The following is a 27,811-nucleotide window of genomic DNA, read 5'->3' as shown; positions in this document are numbered from 1 at the left end:
CGCAAGCGCGAGCAAGCGACCAGGAGGGGGCGTGAGAGAGTGAAAGGGAATGTGGAAACCCCGATGCGCTGGCTAGCGCTAGCTGGGGCTCTAACCTTGACGCCTGCGCCGTGGCCCTCGGGGCCCCGCGCGCAGCGGGCGGGTGCCCGGTGCGCCTGCGCAGTAGGCGGCGGTGGCAGGGGGAGGTGGAGGCTGTGGAGCGGCAGCGGCAGCAGCGGGTCCCGGGACTGAGGCAGCAGCGGGGGCGGCGGCGGGCGGAAGCTGAGGTGACGAAGGCAGCGGCGGCGGCGGCCGTTTCCCTCACGGTGGCGGAGACCAAGGCGGCGGCGGCGGACGGGGAGCGGCCCGGCCCCGGCCCCCTGCTCGTTGGCTGTGGCAGGGCCGCCGTGGGGCCGGCCCGGCTCCCGCCCCCCGCGGCTCCCCCTCCGGCTCCTCCTCCGGGGAGACGCCGGGGGCCTGGCCCGGCCCGCACTCAGACTGCTGCTGCAGCCGCCGCCGGGGGAGTCGGAGGCGGTGGCGGCGCCATGGGCGGCCTGGCCTCTGGGGGGGATGTGGAGCCGGGACTGCCCGTCGAGGTGCGCGGCTCCAACGGGGCCTTCTACAAGGTGAGACGGCGCGCCGACTGGGGACGCCGGTCCTTACCCCCCTCCCCTGGCCGGAGCAGGAACGCGTGGGGCGGGATCGAGCTGCTGGAGCTGAGTCCTGGCCCTTAGAATCTTGGACCCTTGCTCCAACCCGCAGCCTTCCCTGGGAGACCGCTTGGAGTGAACCCTGTTCCTCTTATTTTTGACCCCTCTAATGCACCTGCACCTGCTTCTACCCCCATCTCAGGGAGAATGAACTTCAGGCCATTATTGTCCCTGGCTTGGTGCTCCCCGCTCCCCAGGAGAGACCTCTTTACCCAGCTTCTAATTGACTGTCCGTTGTCTGGTGGAAGACATACCTTAGACCTTAATCACATCTTCCCCACGGTCCAAGCACATGGAGAATTGTCTTTCTTCCACACGGTCCCTTTGGGAAGGCCCTCTGTCCCGTGTCAGATCCTTTCATCTTCCTCAGAGAGGCCTCTGCCTGCTGGCTCTGGAACACTCACCCCACTTTCATCTTATATTCTGGTTCCCAAGTCAAGGAGAAATGGTCAGATCCATTTACGACGTTTGGCATCTTTGACCTCAGGAACCCTGGGTTGGATCAGTCAAGTTGCTTCCCAGCCAGCCATAAGGTGGCATCTTTCGCAAGTCTCTCACCCCACCACACCTTGATCTCAAGGCCCACTGGCCTACCATTCTACTCAGGAATGGATTTGAGGTCTCACTTAGACCTCAGATACCTTCAGGTCATTCATATAGTTTCTTCGTCTTGAGGCATGTAAGCTTCATAGTCATAATCTCTAAAAGGATCTCAAAAAGAAGCTTATGAGGTTCCCTTCTGTTTATCTTAAGATTTCCACTTCTTGAAGACTCTTGGCCAACTATCCCAGTTCTGGAATCTGACAACCTTTTATGGAAGAAGGGATCATCTTTCAAAGACCCTTCCTTATTTCACCTCCCCCTTTGCCCAGGATTTGGTTCCTTAGAACTCCTTATAATACCACCTTCCTTATCTGCTCTGAATCCATTTTCTAGGACATTTTTTTCCCATTTAGATTAAGCCAGAGAGAGCCCTTTCTTGCCTCCCAAGAGTTTTTCTTTGTGTGACTGTTGGTATTCTGAACCTCTTTTGGAGTTGATGCCTGGAATTGTCCTAGAGACTCTCCTGATTTCTGTCTCATTCTTTGATTTCACCTGGGGAGCTGGAGAAGAGATACCTTCCCATGGCATTACTTGTTAAGAGTGGATCCCCCTTCCCCCTTTCCTTCAGTTCCCCTCAGGCCTTTTTCCCCCACAGTAGTCCTCTCTAGTTTCTAATGCCCTTGGAAATATCTTTGACTCCTTCCCTAAATCATATTTTTCTATAACTGCAGAGGGTCTTGTAATTTCCCTTGGGTGGTTTCTGCCTCTACTTCAGTTGCTAAGTTCATTGTAGTCTTTTTTTTTTTTGAGACGGAGTCTCGCCCTATTGCCCAGGCTGGAGTGCAGTGGTGCGATCTTGGCTCACTGCAAGCTCCGCCTCCCTGGTTCACGCCATTCTCCTGCCTCAGCCTCCCTGGTAGCTGGGATTACAGGTGCCCACCACCATGCCCGGCTATTTTGTTGTATTTTTAGTAGAGACGGGGTTTCACCGTGTTAGCCAGGATGGTCTCGATCTCCTGACCTCGTGATCCACCTGCCTCGGCCTCCCAAAGTGCCAGGATTACAGGCATGAGCCACCGCGCCTGGCCATTGTAGTCATTTTTTACTCACTCTTCATACTTACCCATTTTTGCCTTACTTCCCTCATCAGATTTATTTCTGTGCGGTGACTGTGGGTACCCATGTCTAACTTACCTTCTCAATTCAAGTTTTTAGCTTTTTCACCTAATATTTCTGTATTCCTGTGTAATCCCCAGGAATCACCTTATTCCCTGTCTAGCTGAAGGAAGCTCCCTGCTGATCTCTTTTTGTCATTTTCTGCATACTTGCCTAACTCTTGGGACTTTTTCTTCTAGCCTGCCTCCATAGCATTTCTGTTTTCTTTGGCAAAAGTCTCTAATTCCTTTCTGCTTTTGATAGAGCACATTTGTCTCTCATATCCTTTTCCCCAAACTTGCATTACCTTTGTTGAAATAGCTTCCTAAAGTGGCCCTCCCTGTTTACCTTGGTATCTTTTCCTTCATCTGGGTCCTTACCACCCCCAAATTCTGAGTTCCAAGAAAAGTGATTCTTAAGTTGAGTCCAAGATCAAGATATGATGTTTGCTTTGTTCTAGGAAGCATAGGGGCCCTACACAGCTGGGAAAGATTGGTATCCAGTTCAAATGAACTGTATGAGGTGGCTGGGAAGGGACACGTTTTCTGTTCCACATATAAGTGTCCAGCAGAAAGTCTCTCTGAATCTTTTCCCTTTCTCCTGTGCGATATGCTGTGGCAATGATAGACTCGAATAGGTGGGGACCAGGATACTGTGATTCAGAGAGTAGAGTTTGGGGTTGAGCTGAAAGCCAGGTAATGTGGTAATGTGGATCTGGGCAGGTTAGCATTTTCTGCCCTGTTCCTGAGTTAAAAACCACAAATCCCTAAATTCAGGCTAATCTTCCACTCTCAGTACCCTATAGATACTTATCCGTTTTGACCTTGCTGCTGATTTAATATTCATGACTCAGCAAACTTGGGATGGGTCAGGGAGTATTTATACTGCTTCTGGAATTGTACATTTGGGAAGGTCCCTTTGTCCCTTTCTCCTCTCTCACCTCTCTCAGAATTGGGCCCTGTTGTCAGTTTTCTTTTCTTTCTTTTCTTTTTTTTTTTTTTAATTTGAGACAGGGTCTCCCTCTGTCATCCAGGCTGGAGTACAGTGGCGTGATGTCGTCTCACTGCAGCCTCCGCCTCCCAGGTTCAAGTGATTCTTGTGCCTCAGCCTCCCAGGTAGCTGGGATTACAGGTGTGCAACACCATGCCTGGCTAATTTTTGTATTTTCAGTAGAGACGGGGTTTTGCCATGTTGGCCAGGCTGGTTTCTGACTCCAGACTTCAAGTGATTCACTTGCCTTGGCCTCCCAAGGTGCTGGGATTACAGGCGTGAGCCACCACGCCCTCTCGTCAGTTTTCTTAAAGGATAAAATAATAGATCTGGGATCTAAGTTATTTTGTAGCTATCCCAACATTAAGTTTGTCAGAACTTACTCTTTTTTTCTGTTTTTTTGTTTTTTTTTTTCATGTCAGACTGGCATCCGTAACAAGGGTTGAGGGAGGCATACTTCACACGTGAGCATGAAACCTCAGTCATCATGCTTAAGACGTACAAAATGATCTAATGTATTTTATTCTTTAAGTTGTACTCTCCCAAATGAAGTATTCACCTTCCAGGGTGCAATCTTCCTACTCCAAACCTCACCTGGCTATCCTAATCCCCATTCCTTTCTTAATCAACGTAGCATCCTCAGCTTCAGTACTTGGTTTTTACTCAGACTGTTCCTGCTCTTCTCCTAGAACCCCCTCCTTTGCTTTGGGAGTCTAGAACTAGAAGACAGTGAAGGTGAGGACCAATTTTATATCTTCTAATTTGAGGAAACCAAAGTACCTAGGAACCTGGGGCTCTCTCTTCCTCTGCTGGCTTGGCGCCAGGCTCCAGAAGCCAAAGCCAGGTAATGCTGTGGCCACTGAATCAAGTCATCCTCTGGATCTAGGTGGCTCCCTAATACGTTCCACCCACCTGCTCTTGCCTTCTCCTGCTTATTTTCACAATGAGCATAGACTGAGCAGAACTTGGGGCTCACTTTCCACCACTGATACCCTTGGAGAAAAAACTAGTATGGGATGAATGGGTGGAATTTAGGAGCAGAGACAGGATTGGAATATGAAGTTGGGGACAGAGCTAGTTTTGGAGACTAATTGAAGGAAAAAGACCCTGAAGTATAAGGGTTGAGTGAGATTTGGTTGAACTACTTGAGTGATGTGAGAGATTACTCCATTCTGAGCTTTGCATTTCTGCCTTTGAAGTCATGGTAGCTGGGAAAACTAGGGTAATATTGCTACTCACCCTGGGGCCAAGCCTAACATGGTGGAGGAGAATTGGATTACACCATAGGCATAGCCATTGTGAATATATCTAGGAGTAGAAATCTCTTCACAAAAGCAGTAGGTTAGTGATTCTCATCTCTGTCTCTTTTCCACTTCTTTCTGTCAGCGTAACTCCTGCCTTGATAAACTACTTCTAAGGCTTGGAGTAGACATTTTGGGTAAATAATTGGATAAAGTCAGCTGAAGAGGCTGGTCGGAATAATTCTAGAAATCCAGATGACCCTGCAGCCTCTGCCTCCTGGCTTCAAGTGATTCTCATACCTCAGCCACCCTGAATAGCTGAGGTTACAGCCATGTGCCACCACGCCTGGCTAATTTATATATACGTGTGTGTGTGTGTGTGTGTGTATGTATATGTATACGTGTATATATACATATATGTGTATGTGTATATACATGCATATGTATACATGTATATATAGTAGCAATGGGGTTTTGCCACATTGGCCAGACTGGTCTCGAACTCCTGGCCTCGGCTGATCTACCGACCTTGGCCTCCCAGTGTTGGGATTACAGGGAAAAGAAGAGGGAATTGATAAAATATTAGTGGTTGTGGGAGGGGCGAGGACACTTGAGCAGGAGCTAAGGGAAGACCCCAAAAGGGGAGAGAGACCCAGGCAAGTAGAAGTAAAAGTGCCTCAGAAGACTTGAATGGAGAACAGTAGGAGTTGGCATTAAACCTGAATGCATATGCTCATAACTCAGGTTCTTTTTTAAAAAGGAAAAAAATCTGAATGAAGAGTAGAAAAATCATTTCTGGAGAAGAGAATATCAGAGAAAGAAAAAGCATGGGTAAAAAAGAGGCCAGGAAGTACCAGTAGTAATTAAAGCCTTGGGCAGTAGTAAGGCTCTAAGAAAGCACATTCAGTCAAGAATGATCTTGACTGACTGCAGCCTCCGTAGCAAGACATATCCCTAAAGACGAGAAAGGTGGCTTGTATGAAGAGTGAAATGCAGGCTTAGATTTTCCCATCGTAAGGAAATAGCAATCTGGTAAGTGTTTGTGATTGATTAGTTCTGTGAGGTGGGAGCTGTGCATTTGCTAAGGGCATTTTTGGTGTTTTCTCTCCTAAGCTTAGCCTTTGTCCCGGGCAGCAAAGCTCATGAATAGTTCTTGTGTATTAGCCTTTTGAAACCTCTAATTCTTTTATTTTTGTTTATTTATTTTGTTTTTTGAGTCAGGGTCTTGCTGTGTTGCCCAAGCTGTAGAGTGCAGTGGTGCAATCACAGCTCACTACAGCCTCGACCTCCGTGGCTCAAGTGATCCTCCCACCTCAGCCTCCTAAATAGCTGGGACTACAGGCACAAGCCATCATACCCTGCTAATTTTTAAATTTTTTGCAGAGATGAGGTCTCCCTGTGTTGTCCAGGCTCTCTAATTTTTTTAAAAAACATCTTTATTGAGCTGAAATTGACATACAACAAAGTAGACATACTTAAAGTGTGCCATTTGTTAAGTTTTGACATGTATATAACTGAAACCATCACTTCAATCAAAGGAATGAACATTTCTGTCACTCCCAAAAGTCCTCCATCAACTACCAATCTTCTGTCATTGTACATTAAATTGCCCTTCCTGGTTTTCGATAGAAATGAAAAGGCAGTTCAGTTCAGCTAAGAAAGGATAGTCTTTTCTTTTCTTTTCTTCCTTTTTTTTTTTTTTTTTTTTTTTAAGGCAGAGTTTTGCCCTGTTGTCTAGGCTGCAGTGTGATGGCATAATCTTGACTGACTGCAGCCTCTAACTCCTGGCTTCAAGTGATTTTCATGCCTCAGCCACCCTGAATAACTGAGGTTACAGCCATGTGCCACCACGCCTGGCTAATTTATATATTATTATTATTATTATTATTATTATTATTATTATTATTATTATTATTTTAGTAGCGATGGGGTTTTGCCATATTGGCCAGACTAGTCCCGAACTCATGGCCTCAACTGATCTGCCAGCTTTGGCCTCCCAGTGTTGGGATTACAGGCATGAGCTACCATCCCTGGCCAGAAAGGATAGTCTTTTCAACAAACAGTGCTGGAACAAGATATCTATAGGTAAAAAATGGGCTGGGCACAGTGGTCACGCCTGTAATTCCAACATTCATGGAGGCTAAGGAGGGGGCATTGCTTGAGTCCAGGAGTTCAAGACCAGCCTGGGCAACATAGCGAAACCCCATCTCTATTAAAAAAAAAATTAATTTAAAATTATATTAAAAATAAAAAAAAGAGGCCCGGTGCGATGGTTCATACTTGTAATCCCAGCACTTTGGGAGGCTGAGGTGGGTGGATCACCAGAGGTCGGGAGTTTGAGACCAGTCTGACCAACATGGAGAAACCCTGTCTCTATTAAAAATACAAAATTAGCTGGGGTGGTGGCACATGCCTGTAATACCAGCTACTTGGGAGGCTGAGGCAGAATTGCTTGAACCTGGGAGGTGGAGGTTGCGGTGAGCCAAGGTTGCACCATTGCACTCCAGCCTGGGCAACAGGAGCGAAATTCTGTCTCAAAAAAATAAATAAAAATTAAAAAATTTAAAAAATTGATCAATACCTCACCTTATATATAAAATTTAATTCAAAATGGATCATAGGCTGGGCACAGTGGCTCACATCTTTAATTCCAGCTTTGGGAGGCTGAGGCAGATGTATCACCTGAGGTCAGGAGTTCGAGACCAGCCTGGCCAAGATGGTGAAACCCCATCTCTACTAAAAATATAAAAAATTAGCCTGGTGTGGTGGCAGTTGCCTGTAATCTCAGCTACTCGAGAGGCTGAGGCAGGAGAATTGCTTGAACCCGAGGGATGGAAGTTGCAGTGGGCCAAGATTGTGCCATTGCACTCCAGCCTGGGTGACAGAGCGAGACTGTCTAAAAATAAAAGATTATAGATGTAAATGTAAAACAAAAAACTAAAAGTTTAAGAAGAAGACATAAGAGAAAACCTTTGTGGCCTTGGATTAGGCAAACTTTTTTTTTTTTTTTTTTTGAGATGGAGTTTTGCTCTTGTTGCCCAGGCTGGAGTGCAATGGCACGATCTTGGCTCACTGCAACCTCTGACTCTCAGGTTCAAGTGATTCTCTTTCCTCAGCCTCCCAAATAGCTGGGATTACAGGCATACACCACCACACCTGGCTAATTTTTGTATTTTTAGTAGAGACGGGGTTTCACCATGTTGGCAGGCTGGTCTCGAACTCCTGACCTCAGGTGATCTCCCTGCCTCGTCCTCACAAAGTGCTGGGATTATAGGCGTGAGCCACTGTGCCTGGCCTGGGCAAAGATTTCTTAGATATGAAACCAAAAGCACAGTTGATAAAATAATAAATTCATAAGCTAGACCTTTTTCAAAATTAGAAATCCCTAATTGTATGTGAAAAATAGGGAGAAGGTAGAAAAATTGGGAGTGTAGGGCTGAATGCATGGCTTTGGCCTCCTTAGTGAGGACACATACCACAGGGGATGGATCAGCTGTTCCGTCATCCCTGTTGCTCTTGTCATAATATCAAGATTGGAGTCTTCCATAAATTTTATTATCCTTTATAAATGATCAGTGTCATTCTCGATTCAATTCTAGTATTAAAAAACTGATGTTTTTTAAGTCTTAGTTTTTCTTTCTGTAAATTGTGTTCATCACAATTTTGAACTTGTCTAGTGTTCCGATTATTGTCTTAAGACCCATGCATCAGGGCAGCGAGTCTGCTCAGATCTCTTGCTGTATTGCGGAGGTAGGCCCTTCTCTCTCTTGACAGATCCTCATGTCCTCTAGGTGTTCCAGGACAGCCTCACACTCTCATGGGATATTCTTAGCCTTGCTGAATGTTGTTGGTATTTTAATTGAACTCTGGCAGGCTGCTTAGCACAACAGGAGGCAGACAGATAGGGAGGTCCCTGTGGGAGCCTGAGTAGATCACTGGTTTCCAGGCTGTTGTGATGCAGGTGGTACATACACCTCTCCATGACAATATCATTTCCTTTCTCTGTCTGACTGCCCATATTCTTTACCCAGTGCAGCCTTTCAGGCTTTCTCATTACACCACTTGTGTCCCTATCTAAAACTCAAGTTTAAGGTTTTGTGGTGTCTCTATTCCCTTGATGGCTAAGGTGGAAGTAAAAGGTCATTTTATATTTTTTGCTTTTTTCTAAAATCCATTCTAGGGCTTTGTGAAGGATGTCCATGAAGACTCTGTCACCATCTTCTTTGAAAACAAGTAAGACCTTGGGAATAGAGAATCCAGCATACTAGGTCCTAGAAGGAGAGTGGAGAAGAGGGGGCAGCTGAGTCCTATGAGGCATGTAATAGGTGGGGAGAGCTGAGGGTTTGGGTGGGAACTCATATGGATCCCAGGAGAGGAAAGCGCTGAGAATTTGGTGAGGGTGGGGGCATTTGACCCAGTATTTAGAGTCTAGAAAGAGATGGAAGACACTACTGTGGAGCAGGGCCTGGGGTTTATCCTCTAATTATCCAGATAGGTGGAAATCGCCCAGCTGAGGCAATAACCCTTTTGTAAAGAAATGGGCAACCATATCAGTCAGAGTAGCTTTTTCATATTATTGTTTCTCTTATAGCTGGCAGAGTGAGAGACAAATTCCTTTTGGGGATGTCCGGCTACCACCTCCAGCTGACTATAATAAGGAGATCACAGAAGGGGATGAAGTGGAGGTAAGGGCTGTGGAGTACACCCTTTCTAGATGTCACTTTTTCCCAGGACTCTAGGCTTTTCTCTGGTTGGTTCATGTTCCTTCCTCCCCAACTAAGCCATATCCAGCCATGTAGCCCACAGAAATGTAAAATGCAACAGTTCCCCTTTTATCACTGTTGTGATCAGCCAAACTCTCAGGGACATCCCCAGTTTCAGGCGATTTGCCTTCCATTTATGGTAACAGCATCTAAAATCCAGTGCCCTCTGATTTTTGTTGTTGTTGTTGTTGTTGTTGTTGTTGTTTTTTGAGATGGAGTCTTGCTCTGTTGCCCAGGCTGCAGTGCAGTGGCGCAATCTCGGCTAACTGCAACCTCCGCCTCTTGGGTTCAAGCAATTCTTCCACCTCAGCCTCCCAAGTAGCTGGGATTACAAGCACCTGCCATCATGCCCGGGTAATTTTTGCATTTTTGTAAAGACGAGGTTTCACCATGTTGGCCAGGCTAGTCTTGAATTTCTGACCTCAGGTGATCCACCCGCCTCAGCCTCCCAAAGTGCTGGGATTACAGGCGTGAGTCACCATGCCCTGCCATCCTCTGATTTTTAATTAGTTCCTTCCTCTGGTTTCTTGTATCCTTGGTTTAAGATACATCCCAGGCTGGACGCAGTGGCTCACACCTGAAATCCCAGCACTTTGAGAGGCCGACGGGGGCAGATCACCTGAGGGTCAGGAGTTCAAGACCAGCCTGGCCAATGTGGTGAAACCCCATCTCTACTAAAAATACAAAAAATTAGCTGGGCGTGGTGGCGGGCGCCTGTAATCCCAGCTACTTGGGAGGCCGAGGCAGGAGAATCGCTTGAACCCGGGAAGTGGAGGTTGCAGTGAGCTGAGATTGCACCATTGCACTCCAGCCTGAGCACCAAGAGCGAAACTCTGTCTCAAAAAAAAAAAAAGGATGCATCCCAAATATCTTCTTTTTTTTTTCTTTTCGAGACGAAGTCTCACTCTGTTGCCCAAGCTGGAGTGCAGTGGCACGGTCTCAGCTCACTGCAACCTCCAGCTCCTGGTTCAAGCAATTCTCCTGCCTCAGCCTCCTGTGTAGCTTGGAGTACAGGCATGTGCCACCACACCTGGCTAATTTTTGTATTTTTAGTAGAGATGGGGTTTTACCATGTTGGCCGGGCTGGTCTTGAACTCCTGACTTCAGGTGATCAGCCCACCTCAGCCAAAGTGCTGGGATTATGGGCATAAGCTACCGTGCTTGGCCTCTTTTTTTTTTTTTTTTTTTGGTGGAAGTGAGGTCTCAATATGTTGCCCAGATCATTCTTGAACTCATGTGCTCAAGTGATCCTCCCACCTTGCCCTCCCAAAGTGCTGGGATTATAAGCGTGAGCCACTGTGCCCAGCAGCCCCAAATATCTTTTTTTGTGTGTGTGTGTGTGTCTTTCCCTTTCTTGAATTTGTATTTTTACTACCTTGGTATTTAGTTTTAAAGTTTACATAAACAGGATCTGATTTTTCTTCCACTCAATTTAAGGGAGGTTCGTAGTGTCTCTAGCCTCTAATTCGTTTCTCACTCAAGCCCTGTACAGCCAGATACTGCTGTTCTTTGGCTGAGTCTCAGGTAATATGGTTGGCTCTCCAGTCCTTTATAGAAAATCATGGTAGGAAGGAATGGGAGAGAAAATAGATTTCCCCTCCCAGCTCCACGTGAGGAAGAGTTTTATTATTAATTTTTATTCATTATTTTTTTGAGACGGAGTCTCCCTCTGTCGCCCAGGCTGGAGTGCAGTGGCACGATCTAGGCTCACTGCAACCTCTGCCTCCCGGGTTCAAGCGATTCTCCTGCCTCAGCCTCCCCAGTAGGTGGGACTACAGGCGCGCGCCATCATGCCTGGCTAAGTTTTTTTGTTTTGTTTTGTTTTGTTTTGTTTTGTTTTTGAGACGGAGTCTCGCTCTGTCGCCCAGGCTGGAGTGCAGTGGCGCAATCTCGGCTCACTGCAAGCTCCGCCTCCCGGGTTCACGCCATTCTCCTGCCTCAGCCTCTCCAAGTAGCTGGGACTACAGGCGCCCGCCACCACGCCCGGCTAATTTTTTTTTTGTATTTTTAGTAGAGACGGGGTTTCACCGTGGTCTCGATCTCCTGACCTTGTGATCCGCCCGCCTCGGCCTCCCAAAGTGCTGGGATTACAAGCGTGGGCCACCGCGCCCGGCCCTGTTTTGTTTTTTTAGTAGAGACGGGGTTTCGCCATGTTGGCCAGGCTGGTCTCAAAACTCCTGACCTCAGGTGATCCGCCTGCCTCAGCCTCCCAAAGTGCTGGGATTACAGGCATGAGCCACTGCGCCCGGCCTATTATTAATTTTAAAAATAGAGATGGCAGTCTTGCTATGTTACCCAGGGTGGTCTCAAACTCCTGGCCTCAAGCGATCCTCCTGCCTCGGCCTCCCGAAGCGCTGGGATTACAGGTGTCAGCCACCACGCCTGGCCAGAAGAGTTTTCGAGGGCTGGCTTTTCAGGTCGTTTTCTGGGCCTCAGTGTCTATTTCTGACAATTGGGAGGTGAGGGCCGATTGCCTTACACGGTAAGACAAGCGACCTGACTTGTGACTATTTTTTTTTTGACAAATCAGGCAGCCACTGACTCCCTTCATTATGGCCTCAGCTTTATCTCTGGGCAATAAGTGTGATCCCTTCCTTTGCTGCGTCTTTTGCAGGGGCGGTGGCCGCCCCAAATATCTTAATGGTTTTTCTATTGTTTATGTTGCCCAAGCTGGTCTTGAACTCCTGGGCATAAGCAATCCTTTTGCCTCAGCCTCCCAAAGCCTTGAGATTACAGGTGTGAGCCCCACTGTGCCCGGCCTCCTCATCCCTTTCTTGATGCTTTTGGGTGGTCTTCAATATCTCTTTAATTCTCTATTTTTCTTTAGGTTTATTCTCGAGCCAATGAACAGGAACCTTGTGGCTGGTGGCTGGCCCGGGTGCGGATGATGAAGGGAGATGTGAGTGACTGGGAATGCCTTTGGAGAACTACTGAAACAAATATTTTATTCATAGAAAGTTGCTCAGGTCATCCACAACTTCTCCTTTTTTACCATGTGCCAGTTCTATGTCATTGAATATGCTGCCTGTGATGCCACCTACAATGAAATTGTTACTCTGGAGCGACTTCGGCCAGTTAATCCCAATCCCCTTGCAACCAAAGGCAGCTTCTTCAAGGTTACCATGGCTGTGCCCGAGGATCTGAGAGAAGCGTGAGTGTTAAGGATGGTGGGAATGAGGGCCCTCTTTACAGCCCTAATCTCTGGCTTTATTTCTCCCAGGCATCACTCCCACTTTGCAGTTTTCTCTGTTGTTCCCCTGGCCCTCTAGAGCCCTTCTTGCTAAGAAGACACTTAGTTTCTTTATTTTCCCATCCTTATTTAACTGTGGAACTGTGGTCCCTCTTCTTTTCTTTTTTTTTTGAGACCGAATTTTGTTTTTGTTGCCCAGGCTGGAGTGCAATGGCACAATCTCAGCTCACCGCAACCTCCACCTCCTAGGTTCAAGCGATTCTCCTGCCTCAGCCTCCCGAGTAGCTGGGATTACAGGCATGCACCACCACACTCGGCTAATTTTGTATTTTTAGTAGAGACAGGGTTTCTCCATGTTGGTCAGGCTGGTCTCAAACTCCTGACCTCAAGTGATCCGCCCGCCTCGGCCTCCCAAAGTGCTGGGATTACAGGCGTGAGCCACCACACCCGGCCAAGTCCCTCTTCTTTTCTTATTTACTCAGCCCTGTTCCTCTGAAAAAAATTTTTTTTTTTTAAATAGAGACAGGGTCTCACTATGTTGCCCATGCTAGTCTTGAACTCCTGACCTCAAGTGATCATCCTGCCCTAGCCTCCCAAAGTGCTAGGATTACAGGTGCAAACCACCATGCCCAGCCTCCCCTGAACTCTTCACTGTACTCTCTGCATTCTGCCCTCTGAGTACTTTTTTCCTCTGCAGCTGCTCCAATGAAAACGTCCATAAAGAGTTCAAGAAAGCCCTGGGAGCCAACTGCATCTTTCTCAACATCACAAACAGTGAGCTCTTCATTCTGGTGAGTTTATTCTGCCTGAATTTCACATAAGCCTTTTGAACATTTTTTCTTTTTCCCCTTTTAACCCCTTTGCAGAAAGAGAAGGGCTTAAATGTGCTGATATTTATTTGTCAAGAGGACTTTATTGCTCCTGACTCCTACAGGCCCAGGTAGCCCTACCTTTTTTTTTTTTTTTTTTTTTTTTTTTTGAGACGAATTCTCACTCTTGTCGCCCAGGCTGGAGTGCAGTGGCGTGATCTCAGCTCACTGCAACCTCCACCTCCCAGATTGAAGCGATTCTTCTGCCTCAGCCTCCTGAGTAGCTGGGATTACAGGCGCCTGCCATCGCGCCCGGCTAATTTTTTTGTGTGTTTTTAGTAGAGACAGGGTTTCACCATGTTGGCAAGGCTGGTCCTGAACTCCTGATCTCCTGATCCACCCGCCTCGGCCTCCCAAAGTTCTGGGATTACAGACGTGAGCCACCGCGCCCGACATGCCTGGCTAATTTTTGTATTTTTAGTAGAAACAGGGTTTCACCATATTGGTCAGGCTGATCTTGAACTCCTGACGTCGTGATCCGCCCGCCTTGGCCTCCCAAAGTGCTGGGATTACAGGCGTAAGCCACTGCGCCCGGCCTCTGACCTTTTTTTTTAAACCTGATAATCATGTTGCCATCTGGGTTAGAGACCCTCTCTTGATTTTTGGATTTTCAGAAATAAAGTATGTAGCTCTCACCTTATGCTTGCTCCTTGCTTTCTCTCTAAACCATTTTCCCTTAGTACCCCTATAGTCAGCCTTTGTGGGACTGACAATGAATCTCCTCCTTCCTAGCTTCTTTTCTTTATTTTTTTAATTTTTTTTATTTTGAAGACAGAGTATCGTTCTGTCACCAGGCTAGAGTGCAGTGGCGCAGTCTCAGCTCACTGCAACCTCTGACTCCCAGGTTCAAGCGATTCTCCTGCCTCAGCCTCCGGAGTAGCTGGGATTATAGGCATGCGCCACCACGCCCAGCTAATTTTTGTATTTTTAGTAGAGACAGGGTTTCACCATGTTGGCCAGGATGGTCTCGATCTCATGACCTCGTGATCCTCCTGCCTTGGCCTCCCAAAGTCCTGGGATTGCAGGCATGAGCCACCGCGCCCAGCCTCCTAGCTTCATTTCTTAACCCTTTTCCCGGGACTTAGGCATCCTGATTTCTAGTCCCTGGCTCTCCCTTAGTGTTTATTCCAAGCCAGTTTTAATGACTTTCCCACTGGTTTCCTCCCAGTCAACCACAGAAGCCCCTGTGAAGCGAGCATCTCTGCTGGGTGATATGCATTTCCGAAGCCTGCGCACCAAACTGCTACTTATGTCCCGCAATGAAGAAGCTACCAAGCACCTAGAGGTAACTTTTAGCTCCTTTTCCTCCTGCTGAAGGGTACTACTGTCTTCCTCCCTTCCTACCCTGTCCTCCACCCACGCTCTTGTGTTTACAGAACAAAGACTAAGGTTTTTTCTGGGCAATTAAACCTGGGTCAGCTATTTTATCTCAGACTCCTCCAGATGGCAGAGCTCTATCATGGTATAGTGCAATTATTTTAAAATTTCTTTTAGCCAATTTTTTTTTTTTTTTTTTTTTTGAGACAGTCTCGCTCTGTCGCCTAGGCTGGAGTGCAATGACACAATCTTGGCTCACTGCAACCCCCGCCTCCTGTGTTTAAGCGATTCTCGTGCCTCAGGCTTCTGAGTAGCTGGGATTACAGGCATGCGCCATCACACCCGGCTAAGTTTTGTATTATTAGTGAGATTGGGTTTCGCCATGTTGCCCAAGCTGGCCTCGAACTCCTGGTCTCATGTGATCCACCCACCTCAGCCTCCCAAAGTGCTGGGATTACAGGCGTGAGCCACCACATCTGGCTGAATGGTTTTGTTTTTTTTTTGAGACGGAGTCTCACTTTGTCACCCAGGCTGTAGTGCAATGGCATAGTCTCAGCTGACTGCAACATCCGCCTTCTGGGTTCAAGCGATTCTCCTGCCTCAGCCTCCTGAGTAGCTGGGACTACAGGCGTGCACCACCACACCCTGCTAATTTTTGTATTTTTAGTAGTGATGGGGTTTCACCATGTTGGACAGGCTGGTCTCAAACTCCTGACCTCATTATCCACCTGCCTCGGCCTCCCAAACTGCTGGGATTACAGACATGAGCCACTGCGCCCGGCCTTGGTCTTGAACTTCTAGGCTCAAGAGATCCATCTGCCTGTACTTCCCAAAGTGCTAGGATTACTGGTGTGAGCCACCACACACAGCCTACACTAGAATATTTCTTTTTTAGGGTGGGCACGGTGGCTCACGCCTGTAATCGCAGCACTTTAGCACTTTGGGAGGCCGAGGCAGGCGGATCAATCTGAGGTTGGGAGTCGAGACTGGTGAAACCCCATCTTTACTAAAAAGACAAAAATCAGCTGGGCGTGGTGGCACATGCCTGTAATTTAAGCTACTCGTGAGACTGAGGCAGGAGAGTCACTTGAACCTGGGAAGTGGAGGTTGCAGTGAGCCAAGATTGCGCCATTGCACTCCAGCCTGGGTGACAAGAGTGAAACTCTGTCTCAAAAAAAAAAGAATATGACCGGGCGTGGTGGCCCACGCCTGTAATCCCAGCACTTTGGGAGGCTGAGGCGGGCGGATCACCTGAGGTTGGGAGTTCAAGACCAGGCTGGCCAACGTGGGTGAAACCCCATCTCTACTAAAAATACAAAAATTAGCCAGGCGTGGTGGCAGGTGCCTGTTGTCCCAGCTACTTGGGAGGCTGAGGCAGGAGAATCGCTTGAACCTGGGAGGCGGAGGTTGCAGTGAGCCGAGATCACACCATTGTACTCCAGCCTGGGCAACAAGAGTGAAACTCCATTTCAAAGAAAAAAAGGATATTTCTTGTTTTTTTTGTTTGTTTTTTGAGATAGTGTCTCTGTCGCCCAGACTAGAGTGCAGTGGCGCTATCTTGGCTTACTGCAACCTCCACCTCCCAGATTGAAGCGATTCTCCTGCCTCAGCCTCCCAAGTAGCTGGGATTACAGGTGTGTGCCATCACACCTGGCTAATTTTTATCTTTTTTAGTAGAGATGGGGTTTCACCATGTTGGCCAGGCTGATCTCAAACTATGGACCTCAGGTGATCCGCCTGCCTCGACTTCCCAAAATGTTGGGATTACAGGTGTCAGCCGCCACGTCTGGCCTGACTAAGAGTATTTCTATGAGATCTTTTTGAATTCTGACATCGTATAATTGTCAGATTCCCTTTCGTTGGTATTATACTATTCTAAGTGAGTAGGGTGTGTGTGTTTGAATACTCATTTCCATTTATCAAGTGAATTGATCTTTTTGGGAGGCTTTTTTCTGTGCCTGTGCAATTTCTGGGTCATGATAATCTTTGACTTCTTCAGGGATCCTGCTCAGGGCACTGGCAGGTAAAAATTCACCATTACCTTCAGATGATACAAACTTTATTTTTTGTTTTTGTTTTTTGTTTTGAGACGGAGTCTCAGTCTGTTGTCCAGGCTGGAGTGTATGTAGTGGTGCGATCTCAGCTCACTGCAGTCTCTACCCCCGGAGCTCAAGTGATCCTCTCACCTCAGCCTTTGGGTGGGTGGGATTACAGGTGCATGCCACCATACCTGGCTAATTTTTTTTTTGGGGACAGTTTCCCTCTGTCACCCAGGCTGGAGTGCAATGGCACAATCTCCGCTCCCTGCAACCTCCCGCTCCTGGGTTCAAGCGATTCTTGTGCCTTGGCCTCCCAGGTAGCTGGGATAACAGGCGCACTCCCCCACGTCTGGATAATTTTTGCTTTTTTAGTGTTTCACCATGTTGCCCAGGCTGGTTTTGAACTCCTGACCGCAGGTGATCCACCTGCCTTGGCCTCCCAAAGTATTGGGATTACAGGCATGAGCCACTATACCCGGCCCTAATTTCAGTATTTTTAGTAGAGACGGAGTTTCACCATGTTGGCTAGGCTGGTCGCGAACCCCTGGCCTCAAGGGATCCACTTGCCTTGGCCTCCCAAAGTGGTGGGATTATAGACATGAGCCATTGCACCCGGCCTAATTTTTTTTTTTTAATTTTTTGAGACGGAGTCTCATTCTGTCGTCCAGGCTGGAGTGCAGTAGTGCGATGTCAGCTCACTGCAACTTGTGTAGTTAGCACAGAGTGAGCAAAGGGAGACCGATACAAAATTCGGTTAGAGAGTAGATCATGTAAGACATGTACGGTAGGCTGAGGAGGGGGGATTTTATTGTGCGTATACTGAGAAGCCATTGAGTTAACAGTGCCTTCTGGTTTTTGTTTTTTGTTTTTTGGTTTTTGGTTTTTTTTTGAGACGGAGTCTCACTCTGTCACCCAGGCTGGAGTGCAGTGGCACGATCTCGGCTCACTGCAAGCTCTACCTCCCGAGTTCACGCCATTCTCTTGCCTCAGCCTCACAAGAAGCTGGGACTACAGGCGCCCACCACCACGCCCGGCTGATTTTTTTGTATTTTTTTTTTGGTAGAGATGGGGTTTCACAATGTTAGCCAGGATGGTCTTGATCTCCTGACCTCGTGATCCACCCGCCTTGGCCTCCCAAAGTGCTGGGATTACAGGTGAGAGCCACTGTGCCCAGCCGAAAGTGCCTTCTGTTTTAAACTGCTGTTTCAATGACAGATTGAAAGGGGGGCAAGAGTGGAAGCAGGAATCCAGAGCACAGTAGTCCAGGTGAGAAACTTGAACTGGAGTGCTAAAGGAAGAGAGAGAGAGTAGTTTTAGGATAAATTTTACGAGTAAAACCAGTAGGACTGACAGGCTCTATGATACTGAGAGATACATATTTGGTCTCCTGACCAGGCTCCCGGCATTCAACTTCTAAAATCCTTGGACTCTCCAATGATGTGTGTTTTGTGTGCTGATGAGTTGATTCATGGCTAGCCCCTCTAGGTGGCTTCATGATTAGAGGCCTCACCCCCACCAACTTCCTAGGAAGGGACAGGGGCTGAAGGTTAAGGCAATCACTGATGGTCATTGATTTAATCAGTCATGCCTAGTAGTGAAGCCTCTGTAAAAACCCGAAAGGGGCCGGGCACGGTGGCTCACGCCTGTAATCCCAGCACTTTGGGAAGCTGAGGCAGGTGGATTGCCTGAGGTTAGGAGTTTGGACCAGTCTGGCCAGCATGGTGAAACCCCTTCTCTACTAAAAATACAAAAAAAGGGAGGCAGAAGTTGCAATGAGCAGAGATCACGCCACTGCACTCTAGCCTGGGTGACAGACCCCATCTCAAAAAAAAAAAAAAAAAAAAAAAAAGAAAACCCAGCTGTTCTGCAAGCTTATCTAGAAGACGCTTATAAGTCATTGTAGATCTCTTCCCCTCCCCTCCTAATGTAGTGATTTTGAACACTCAACTTAGTTTATTTTTCCAACTTTCTCTTCTTGCCTGGTATAAATCCTTGGTATAATTCAGTCCTATCCAGCTTGGAAGTGGGAAGTAGTGTGTTTCACTCTAGGAACGTCTCCTGTCAGGTATTGTTTCTATTTGCTGATTACAACATGGGATTCACTCCTGTCTTCCTGCCCCTGAACCCAGGGGTTCCTCTAAGGACTGATTGAGAAATGAAGTGAAAGCCTGGTGTTCTAGAGGCATGTTTTCTGTTTTTCTTAACCCCTCAGTTTTTTTTTGAGACGGAGTTTTGCTCTGTCACCAGGCTGGAGTGCAGTGGCATGACCTCGGCTCACTGTAACCTCCGACTCCCTGGTTCAAGCAATTCTCCTGCCTCAGCCTCCCAAGTAGCTGGGATTATAGGCGCGCCCCACCAAGTCCAGCTAATTTTTGTAATTTTAATAGAGATGGGGTTTCACTTTGTTGGCCAGGATGGTCTCTATCTCCTGACCTCGTGATCCACCTGCCTCAGCCTCCCAAAGTGCTGGGATTACAGGCGTGAGCCACCGTGCACAGCCTACCCCTCACTTTTTACTTAAGTTGTTGAGTTTTATTTGGGGATGAGTTGATATTTGTTTGTTTAAGGTAAGAGTTCCTTACATTTGCATGTACCTTGTGAGAAGTACTTTCACACCAGCCTTGTCTAATCCTCTTGCTAGTCTTGAGAATAAGATAAGTTGGATATAATCACTTAGCAGATGACACAAGAGGCAGAGTATGTTTTGTTTAAGATCACACAGACAGATACTCTTAGGGACAGATACTGTTAGGGCCAAATCCAGAACTTTGGTGTGTCCCAGTCCAAACTCTTTACCTTTCCTCCCCCACAAACCACTGGTATTTGGAAGGAGTGGAATTAAAAGTTCCTGGCCAGGCGTGGTGGCTCACGCCGGTAATCCCAGCACTTTGGGAGGCTGAGGCGGGCGGATCACCTGAGGTTCAGGAGTTTGAGACCAGCCTGGCCAACATGGTGAAACGCTGTCTCTACTAAAAATACAAAAATTAGCCAGGCGTGGTGGTGGACACCTGTAGTCGCAGCTACTCAGGAGGCTGAGGCATGAGAATCACTTGAACTCGAGAGGCGGAGGTTGCAGTGAGCCGAGATCGCGCCACTGCACTCCAGCCTGGGCAACAGAGCGAGACGCCATCTCAAAGAAAAAACAAAAAGTTCCTGACCTTTCTACACAGGTCCTCGTGGTCAGCGGACTCCAGAGTGGTTCTAGCTTTCTATTAATATCACAGTTTTCCTTATTTAAGTTATGCAAAGGGTCATGTGCCTGGGACTTTGAGATTCTACCACCATGATTCCTACAGTGACTTTTCCTTTCAGACAAGCAAGCAGTTGGCAGCAGCCTTCCAAGAGGAGTTCACAGTGCGAGAGGACCTGATGGGACTGGCAATTGGGACTCACGGTGCCAACATCCAGCAGGCCCGAAAAGTACCTGGGGTGACCGCCATTGAGTTGGGTGAAGAGACCTGCACTTTCCGCATCTATGGGGAGGTCAGCAAAGGATGTCTTTCTTCTGGGTCTCTTAGGGGAAAAAGGGAAGAGAGGCCGAAGTAGAAAATAAGCCTCAAGCTGGGCACAGTGGCTCACACCTGTAATCTCAGCACCATCGGAGGTCAAAGTGGGAGGATCACTTGAGCCTAGGAGTTTGAGACCAGCCTGTGCAATATAGTGAGACCCAATCTCTACAAAAATTTAAAAATTAGCTGGAAGTGGTGGTGCGTACCTGTAGTCCCAGGTACTTGGGAGGCTGAAATGGGAAGATAGAGGGAAGGATCACTTGAGCCTGGGAGTTTGAGACCAACCCGGGCAACATAGAGAGACCCTGTCTTTACCCCCCAAAAAAACCAAAAACCAAAAAACGTTAACTGAGCCTGGTGGCATGCATCTGTGGCCCCAGCTACTTGGCTACTTGGGAGGCTGAGGCAGGAGGATCACTTGAGCCTGGAAAGTCAGAGCTGCAGTACACCATGATGGTGCCACTGAACCAACCTGGGCAACATAGTCAATAGAGTGAGACCAAAAACTTAAAAAAATAGACCAGATTTCTGTTGCCCAAGCTGGTCGTTAACTCCTAGCCTCAAGCAATCCTCCCTTCTTAGCCTCCCAAACTGTTGAGATTATGGGTATGAGCCACTGTGCCTGGCCAAGGTCCTCTTTTTTTTTTTAAGTTATTTATTTGTTTAATTTATTTTTTTATGAGATGGAGTCTAACTCACTCTGTTGCCCGGGCTGGAGTGCAGTGGCACAATCTCAGCTTATTGCAACCTCTGCCTCCTGGGTTCAAGAAATTCTCCTGCCTCAGCCTCCTGAGTAGCTGGGATTAGAGACATGAGCCACCATTTTTTGTATTTTTAGTATTTTTGTATTTTGTATTTTAGTATTTTGATTTTTGTATTTTTAGTAGAGAGGGCATTTCACCATATTGCCCAGGCTAGTCTTGAACTCTTGACCTCAATTTATCCACCTGCCTCCAGCCTCCCAAAGTGCTGGGATTACAGGCGTGAGCCACCACACCCAGCTGGTCTTCTGTTTTAGTAACAACGCCCCGCTGTTCTTCCTTTAGACTCCCGAGGCTTGCCGACAGGCCCGAAGCTACCTTGAATTTTCTGAGGACTCAGTGCAAGTGCCCAGGAACCTGGTTGGTGAGTTGGTGGTGTGTATATACAGTTAGAGGTCAGAATCAAGATTCTCTACGGTGATTCTGAGCTTGTATCCAGGATTGGCACCTCCCTGTGGACTCCCAGTTTCACAAGGACAGAGAAACAGTCTGTAATGGGAGTGATAAAAATGAAAGAATAAATTTCTAGGGATTGTAACATTTTGTCTGTAAAAACACATCAGAAACCTAGAAGCAGGAGAATGAAGTAAATGGAATCCATATAAAGAAAATGAGGCTAGAAGGCGGTGTATCAGCTTTATTCTTATTTCCTTAAAAAAAAAAAAAAAAAAAAAAGGCTTAATTCCTCATTTACCTATTCCAGGCAAAGTGATTGGAAAGAACGGGAAAGTGATCCAGGAGATTGTGGATAAATCTGGTGTGGTGAGGGTTCGAGTGGAAGGTGATAATGACAAGAAGAACCCCAGGGAGGAGGTATGGGTACAGGGCAAGTGGGCATAGAGATTGGTTTCCAGAAGTAAATGGGATTGTCCTCTGAGGGCTGGGATTGTTCTTTGAGAGGGTGGAGTATGGAAACTTGTTTAATACTAGTAGATTTAGAGCCCAGAATGATCCCACTGGGCAGGCTCCCCTAGGAGACTGGGTGGTGTTAATCCTTCCGTTTCATTTTCCTTTCTGATCCATCATTTCTGCTCTCTGTTCTCCAGGGAATGGTTCCCTTCATTTTTGTTGGCACCCGAGAGAACATCAGCAATGCCCAGGCTTTGCTGGAGTATCACCTCTCCTACCTGCAGGTACCCAGGCCAGGAGAGAAAAGAGCTGGGTGTGGAAAGGGAACTAAGACTGCTGTGGGGGTCAACTCAGGAATTTTGGTTCTCTGTTTGTCTCTCCATGGAGAACAGAAAACATTTGTGGAAATTTGGGGCTATAGGGTTGGGTCCCAGAATTTTCCTTGTTTAGCCAATGTCTTCCTTTTCCTTGCATTCCTGAGAGATTAGATATAGAGGGACAGTCAGGGTGGAGAAGCATGAAGAAAGGCACTGATCTTATTTCTCCTTCCCCTCCTTCCATCTTTTACCCAACCAGGAGGTAGAGCAGCTTCGCTTGGAGAGGCTGCAAATTGATGAGCAGCTTCGGCAGATTGGGCTGGGCTTTCGCCCTCCTGGGAGTGGGCGGGGCAGCGGTGGCAGCGACAAGGCTGGATATAGCACCGATGAGAGCTCCTCCTCCTCCCTCCATGCGACTCGAACATATGGGGGCAGCTATGGGGGCCGTGGCCGTGGCCGGAGGACAGGCGGTCCTGCCTATGGTGAGACAGCTATGGGAACAGGAGGCAAGGAGTGGCAGGGCTTGTGGGTAGAGACAGAGGTCTGGATGGAAGTTTGGGGAAATCTGGAATGGAGATGATGAAGAAGTGATTGATTGGCTGGGGGACTTGTGAGTGAGAGGGAGAATTCTTCCAGTTTAGGGGATGTGATGGATCCTGGGGTGGGATGAATGGCCGTGAATAAATCCCACTGTGTTCTTCAGGCCCCAGCTCAGATGTGTCTACAGCTTCAGAGACTGAGTCAGAGAAGAGAGAGGAGCCCAACCGAGCTGGGCCTGGCGACAGGGATCCCCCAACCCGAGGGGAAGAAAGCCGGAGGCGGCCGATTGGGGGCCGGGGTAGGGGACCCCCACCTGCCCCCCGGCCCACTTCGAGATATAATTCTTCATCTATTAGCTCAGGTACCAGACAGCTGGGTTGATGAATATGGGCCAAAAGGAAAGATGATGGGCACCTGACTGCCAACTCCTCTTCTTCCTCTGACCAGTGCTGAAGGATCCAGACAGTAATCCCTACAGCCTATTGGACACGTCTGAACCAGAGCCTCCGGTTGATTCAGAACCTGGGGAACCCCCCCCAGCAAGTGCCAGGCGCCGCCGCTCCCGCCGCCGCCGCACTGATGAAGACAGGACTGTCATGGATGGAGGCCTGGAATCAGATGGGCCCAACATGACAGAGAATGGCCTGGGTGAGGGTGTGCCTGGGGTCTAGAAAGTTAGAGATGGGTAGGAATCGAGGGTGGGAGGTTGGATGTGTGACTCTGTTTTTTTCCTACCCTACAGAAGATGAATCAAGACCTCAACGTCGTAATCGCAGCCGCCGCCGCCGTAACCGTGGTAATCGGACTGATGGTTCTATCAGTGGAGACCGCCAGCCAGGTCAGCCAACTCTGGACACCAGAATCCTTCCTCAGAGCTGAGAGAATGGGATGCTTCCTACCCTGTGAAAATCAGGGGTTCGGGTTCAGTGGGTGTCTTGGGCTGGCTACCAGAATTCCATCTGAAAGTCTTAATCTCCTGCCTTCCCCAGTGACTGTGGCTGACTATATCTCACGAGCAGAGTCTCAGAGCCGCCAGCGGCCACCCCTGGAACGCACTAAACCCTCAGAGGACTCTCTTTCAGGACAGAAGGTAGGCAGGCAAGATGTGGTTTACCCCATCCCTTTTTTGTTGTTACTCTGGGGCAGGGGGCACAAAAAAATTTCACAAAGAAATCTCCTACTGAATTGCAGAGGCAGTTGTGTCTGATGGAGTTTAGACCAGTGTAAACTTTGAATAGGATATAAAGGAAAGTGTGGTTCACATTTTCTGGATACCAAGTAAGAGAGACTGGATCATGAGATCAGGGAACCAACCTCTGGATCACCAAATGCCAGAAGGGCTTGGATGGTAGGGAATGTCTCCCACCTGAATTTCTACTCACCGCTTCTTGCTTTTCTGTTTTCTTTCCCACTTTCCCCTTAGGGTGACTCTGTCAGCAAGCTTCCTAAGGGCCCCTCGGAGAATGGGGAGCTTTCCGCCCCCTTGGAGTTGGGTAGTATGGTGAATGGGGTTTCATAAAACCTCCAGCCTGCACCCCTCCCTTCTCCATCTCGCTTGCTGCCCAACACCATGGCCCTCACAGGCCCAACTGACCTGCGCTGGAGCTGCTCTTATCTAGGGGGGAGGGGGGTGGCACAGCAGCTTGGGTACCCCCCAACCTCCAGGAGCTAGTGGAGGGGTGTGTAACAGGGTCATACCCCCTCCCTCTTGTCCACCCTACCCCCAGGGTAAGGGGAGCCTCTCTCCTTCCCCATCAGACTGGATGTGCCTTTATCCTCTAATGCCCCAATCTCTCTCTGAACACCCCCATTCTCCACCTGTTGGTGGGGGGTGCTCCTTGACCCACCCAGATTTGACCGTTCAGGGGGCCTCCCCTGCTATCCCTCCTCCCATCCTGTACCCCCCATTTCTGGGGCCTCATCACTGTGGAAGACGGGGATAGTAAGAGATAAGTGGGTGGGAGGCACGGGGAAGGTTTTGGAGTAGAACCAGTGGTGTGTATGAAGGGGGGTGACAAGGTCCCCCGGGGGAGGGGACCAACCTTGTCTGGTGGATGAGAAGGCGTATTTATTTTTCACTGTACAGTATTTAAAAAGAGAATAAAAAAATCCAAATGGCTGTCTGGCTCCTGTGCCTTCTTTGTCCCCAGTTTGGTCCATTTGTTTCTCTAGGACTGACCTGCCCTGGCCCCGACTCTTGTTTTCTGTTCCTCCACACCTGACTTCTCTTCATTGTCTCTTGTCCCAAAGATGGTCTTACTTCTGGGAATTCCTGACATTCCTAAACTCCCCAGGCCCAGGTTCTCCCTCCTGGTTCAGAGGAGGGGGGCTTGTGCCTTGTTGCTTCTCCCCTCCCCCAAGTTTGCTGGTGGAGGGAGTTGGGCCACTCCTATACCCTGAGTCACAGCACAGGCTAGGCAGGGCTGCTCAGAGCTGGAGCTGTTCCGTAGAAGCTGAGAGCCAAGGCAGGCTGCTTAATCCGATTACCTGAGGCCTGGGGCTTGGGCTGGGCCGTTGGGCAGAGTGGGGAGCAGGGTTCCCTCACAGCAGCCTCTGGAGCCCGGGGTCCAGCCTTCTTGGTGGTGTTCTGATCTGGCTCCAGGCTTTTTCTCTGGCATGCGCATCGCAGACCTCTTAACTTGGGTAGTTGTCCTGGGTTTCCTGGCTCCCCCCTCATGACTTGGAGGACTGAAGATAAAACTTGCCATAATTCAATAGCAGTGGAGAAATACAGGCTTAGGGACTGGAGTTGGGAGGGCTTAAGTTTTCTCACTTGGGAAAGGGGTTGAATCACGGCCCAAGCACCTGCTGGAATGACTCAGGAAACAAAAATGATCTCCCTCCTCGGCCTTTCTTGCCCCAGGGGCAGGTCTGGGATTTGAGGAGCAACAGGCACCAGGAAAGGGGTTGGGGTGGTGGTCCGGGATGCTCCCAAGCTCCTCTCAGCATAACTCGGGCCCTGAGGGCACTTGATCCCCCTGTGCTTGATCCCATTGTAGAAAGAATTGGCTTTAAATTGCCTGTGCTTCAGGGAGGGGAGGCAATCAGCAACGGGCTGGAAGGCCTGACATCAGGTCTTGGTGGGGGGGGCGTGGCACCCTGAGGGTGTTGGGGGCTGGGACAAACAGGACACCTGGGTTTACCTACGGGCTGCGGATGTTGGCGCCCTTAAGGAGGTACAGTCTTCTGGGAGGGACGGGGCGGAGTCAGTATTTAAAAGCTGTTCCCAGGTCTGGCCCGCCTGCCACAAACGCTGAGCCCAGGTGGGAGAGGTCTGGTTTATCCGCGCCTGGCAGCTGTCGGAACTCCGGAGACCACAAAGGGGTTTATGGTTTACCCCCTCCACGGAAGGTCGGTCTGATCGCAGCTGCGGGTCGGGGAGAGGGACCGGGGGTCCCCCAGTCAGTAGGCCTCAGAGCACCTCTTCAGTGCCGGGGCACCAGACAGCGGATTTTGCATTCGACTCTCCCCAAAGTGTGCCGAACTGGTTGGAAGCAAAGGTTCCAGTTTAAGCTCTGGGCTTGGGGATAAAATATACTTTTTAAGGACCCAAGTTCCTCGGCAACGACTCCAGACTGGGAAGACCTTTCCATTTTCAGGATCGACGCTTCACGTTGAGGGGAGGGCATTCAGGACGCCCTCTTAAGGCTTCTCCCAACCCATGGCGCTACCAGGCTCCTCACAGGACCAGGCCTGGAGCCTGGAGCCTCCGGCTCCCACGGCTGCTGCCTCCTCATCTTCGGGACCCCAGGAGCCGGAGGGCGCTGGGAGCCCCGCGGCCCCCGGGGCGCTGCCCCTGGAGAAGGTGAAGCGGCCGATGAACGCGTTCATGGTGTGGAGCTCCGCTCAGCGCCGCCAGATGGCGCAGCAGAACCCCAAGATGCACAACTCCGAGATCTCCAAGCGCCTGGGCGCGCAGTGGAAGCTGCTGGACGAGGTCGAGAAGCGGCCCTTCGTGGAGGAGGCCAAGCGGCTCCGCGCCCGACACCTGCGCGACTACCCCGACTACAAGTACCGGCCCCGGCGCAAGGCCAAGAGCTCGGGCGCCGGACCTTCCCGCTGCGGACAGGGAAGAGGCAACCTGACCAGCGGCGACCCGCTCTGGGGGCCGGGGTACGCGACCACCCAACCGGGCAGAGGCTTTGGGTACAGACCCCCCAACTACTCGACAGCCTACCTGCCCGGCAGCTATGGGTGAGTGCCTGGGAAGTGGGCCGAAGACGGAGGCCCATGCGCCCCTCTCCTGGAGCCTTGGTGGGGGCGGATGCCGGAGGACGGGAGCCCACCCAAAGCAGAGGCCACTCGCGGCCAAGGTGTGGCGGGCGCAGGCCCAGTACCTCCGGCGCCTGTGTAGGGTGGGGCGGGTCAGGGTTCTCCCAGAGGGCGTTTCCATCTCAGTCTGAAGGTGGCGGTCCTGTAGGGTCAGGTGACTGACCCCTGGATGCGATTGTGTCCTAGTTAGATGCCCCGTTTCCCCCGCTTCTGGCCTGTGTGTGACCCAGCTTCCTCTCCCAGCCCCCAGGGCAAGGAGAGGCCAAGCTCATTCTGCCGCTTCCTGGCCTGACTCCCCAAGAGGAAAACAGCACGCAAGCCCGCTCCCGAGCGTGCCCCAACAGGGCCGCGGGCTCTCCATCCCGGGGTCAGCTTCCATGCCTGCTGCGCCCAGCGGGCTGGGTAGCCAGGGCTGGGGGGGTGGCTTGCACGCTCTACCCTGTCTGCCCAGAACTGGCCAGACTCACCTCCAACCCAGGGAAGTGCCCTCTAACCTCTTGTTTCTCTCTGCAGCTCTTCCCACTGCAAACTGGAAGCCCCCACACCGTGCTCCCTCCCTCAGAGTGACCCTAGGCTCCAGGGGGAGCTGCTGCCCACCTATACCCATTACCTGCCCCCTGCCTCTCCCACTCCATTCAACCCTCCCCTTTCTGGTGCCCCCATGCCCCTAACCCACCTCTAACCCTCATGGACGCAGACCTCACCGGACGGGCCTCATCCTCCTTTTTCAATCCAGCAGCATCCCCTACCCCAGGCTGTCAACCCTT

At 49.5% G+C, this 27,811-nt stretch overlaps 2 protein-coding genes and 1 pseudogene across 2 annotated transcripts; 2 read left to right on the top strand and 1 right to left on the bottom strand.

Annotated features, from left to right (window-relative positions):
* The first annotated feature begins 158 nt into the window (after positions 1-158).
* FXR2 (FMR1 autosomal homolog 2) lies at positions 159-24,891 on the top strand. Its single transcript, XM_032139316.2, has 17 exons — positions 159-605; positions 8,799-8,851; positions 9,210-9,303; positions 12,209-12,280; positions 12,384-12,532; positions 13,269-13,362; positions 14,609-14,725; positions 20,109-20,279; positions 21,352-21,430; positions 21,770-21,879; positions 22,113-22,199; positions 22,492-22,714; positions 22,936-23,133; positions 23,220-23,420; positions 23,515-23,610; positions 23,762-23,862; positions 24,196-24,891. The coding sequence occupies exons 1-17, from the start codon at positions 525-527 to the stop codon at positions 24,289-24,291; spliced, it is 2,022 nt and encodes a 673-aa protein (XP_031995207.1). The 5' UTR covers positions 159-524; the 3' UTR covers positions 24,292-24,891.
* On the bottom strand, positions 3,794-3,887 carry LOC116459547 (small nucleolar RNA U13; annotated as a pseudogene).
* A 1,124-nt stretch (positions 24,892-26,015) lies between the features above and the next one.
* Positions 26,016-27,766, top strand: SOX15 (SRY-box transcription factor 15). Its single transcript, XM_032139323.2, has 2 exons — positions 26,016-26,966; positions 27,558-27,766. Exons 1-2 carry the CDS (start codon positions 26,434-26,436, stop codon positions 27,724-27,726), a joined length of 702 nt encoding a protein of 233 aa, XP_031995214.1. The 5' UTR covers positions 26,016-26,433; the 3' UTR covers positions 27,727-27,766.
* The last annotated feature ends 45 nt before the right edge of the window (positions 27,767-27,811 follow it).

The sequence above is a fragment of the Hylobates moloch genome, unplaced genomic scaffold, assembly GCF_009828535.3.
Source record: "Hylobates moloch isolate HMO894 unplaced genomic scaffold, HMol_V3 SCAFFOLD_19, whole genome shotgun sequence".
In the NCBI taxonomy this organism is placed as follows: domain Eukaryota; kingdom Metazoa; phylum Chordata; class Mammalia; order Primates; family Hylobatidae; genus Hylobates; species Hylobates moloch.
Note: the sequence above shows the minus strand (reverse complement) of the source record. Positions and strands in the feature narration are given on the sequence as shown.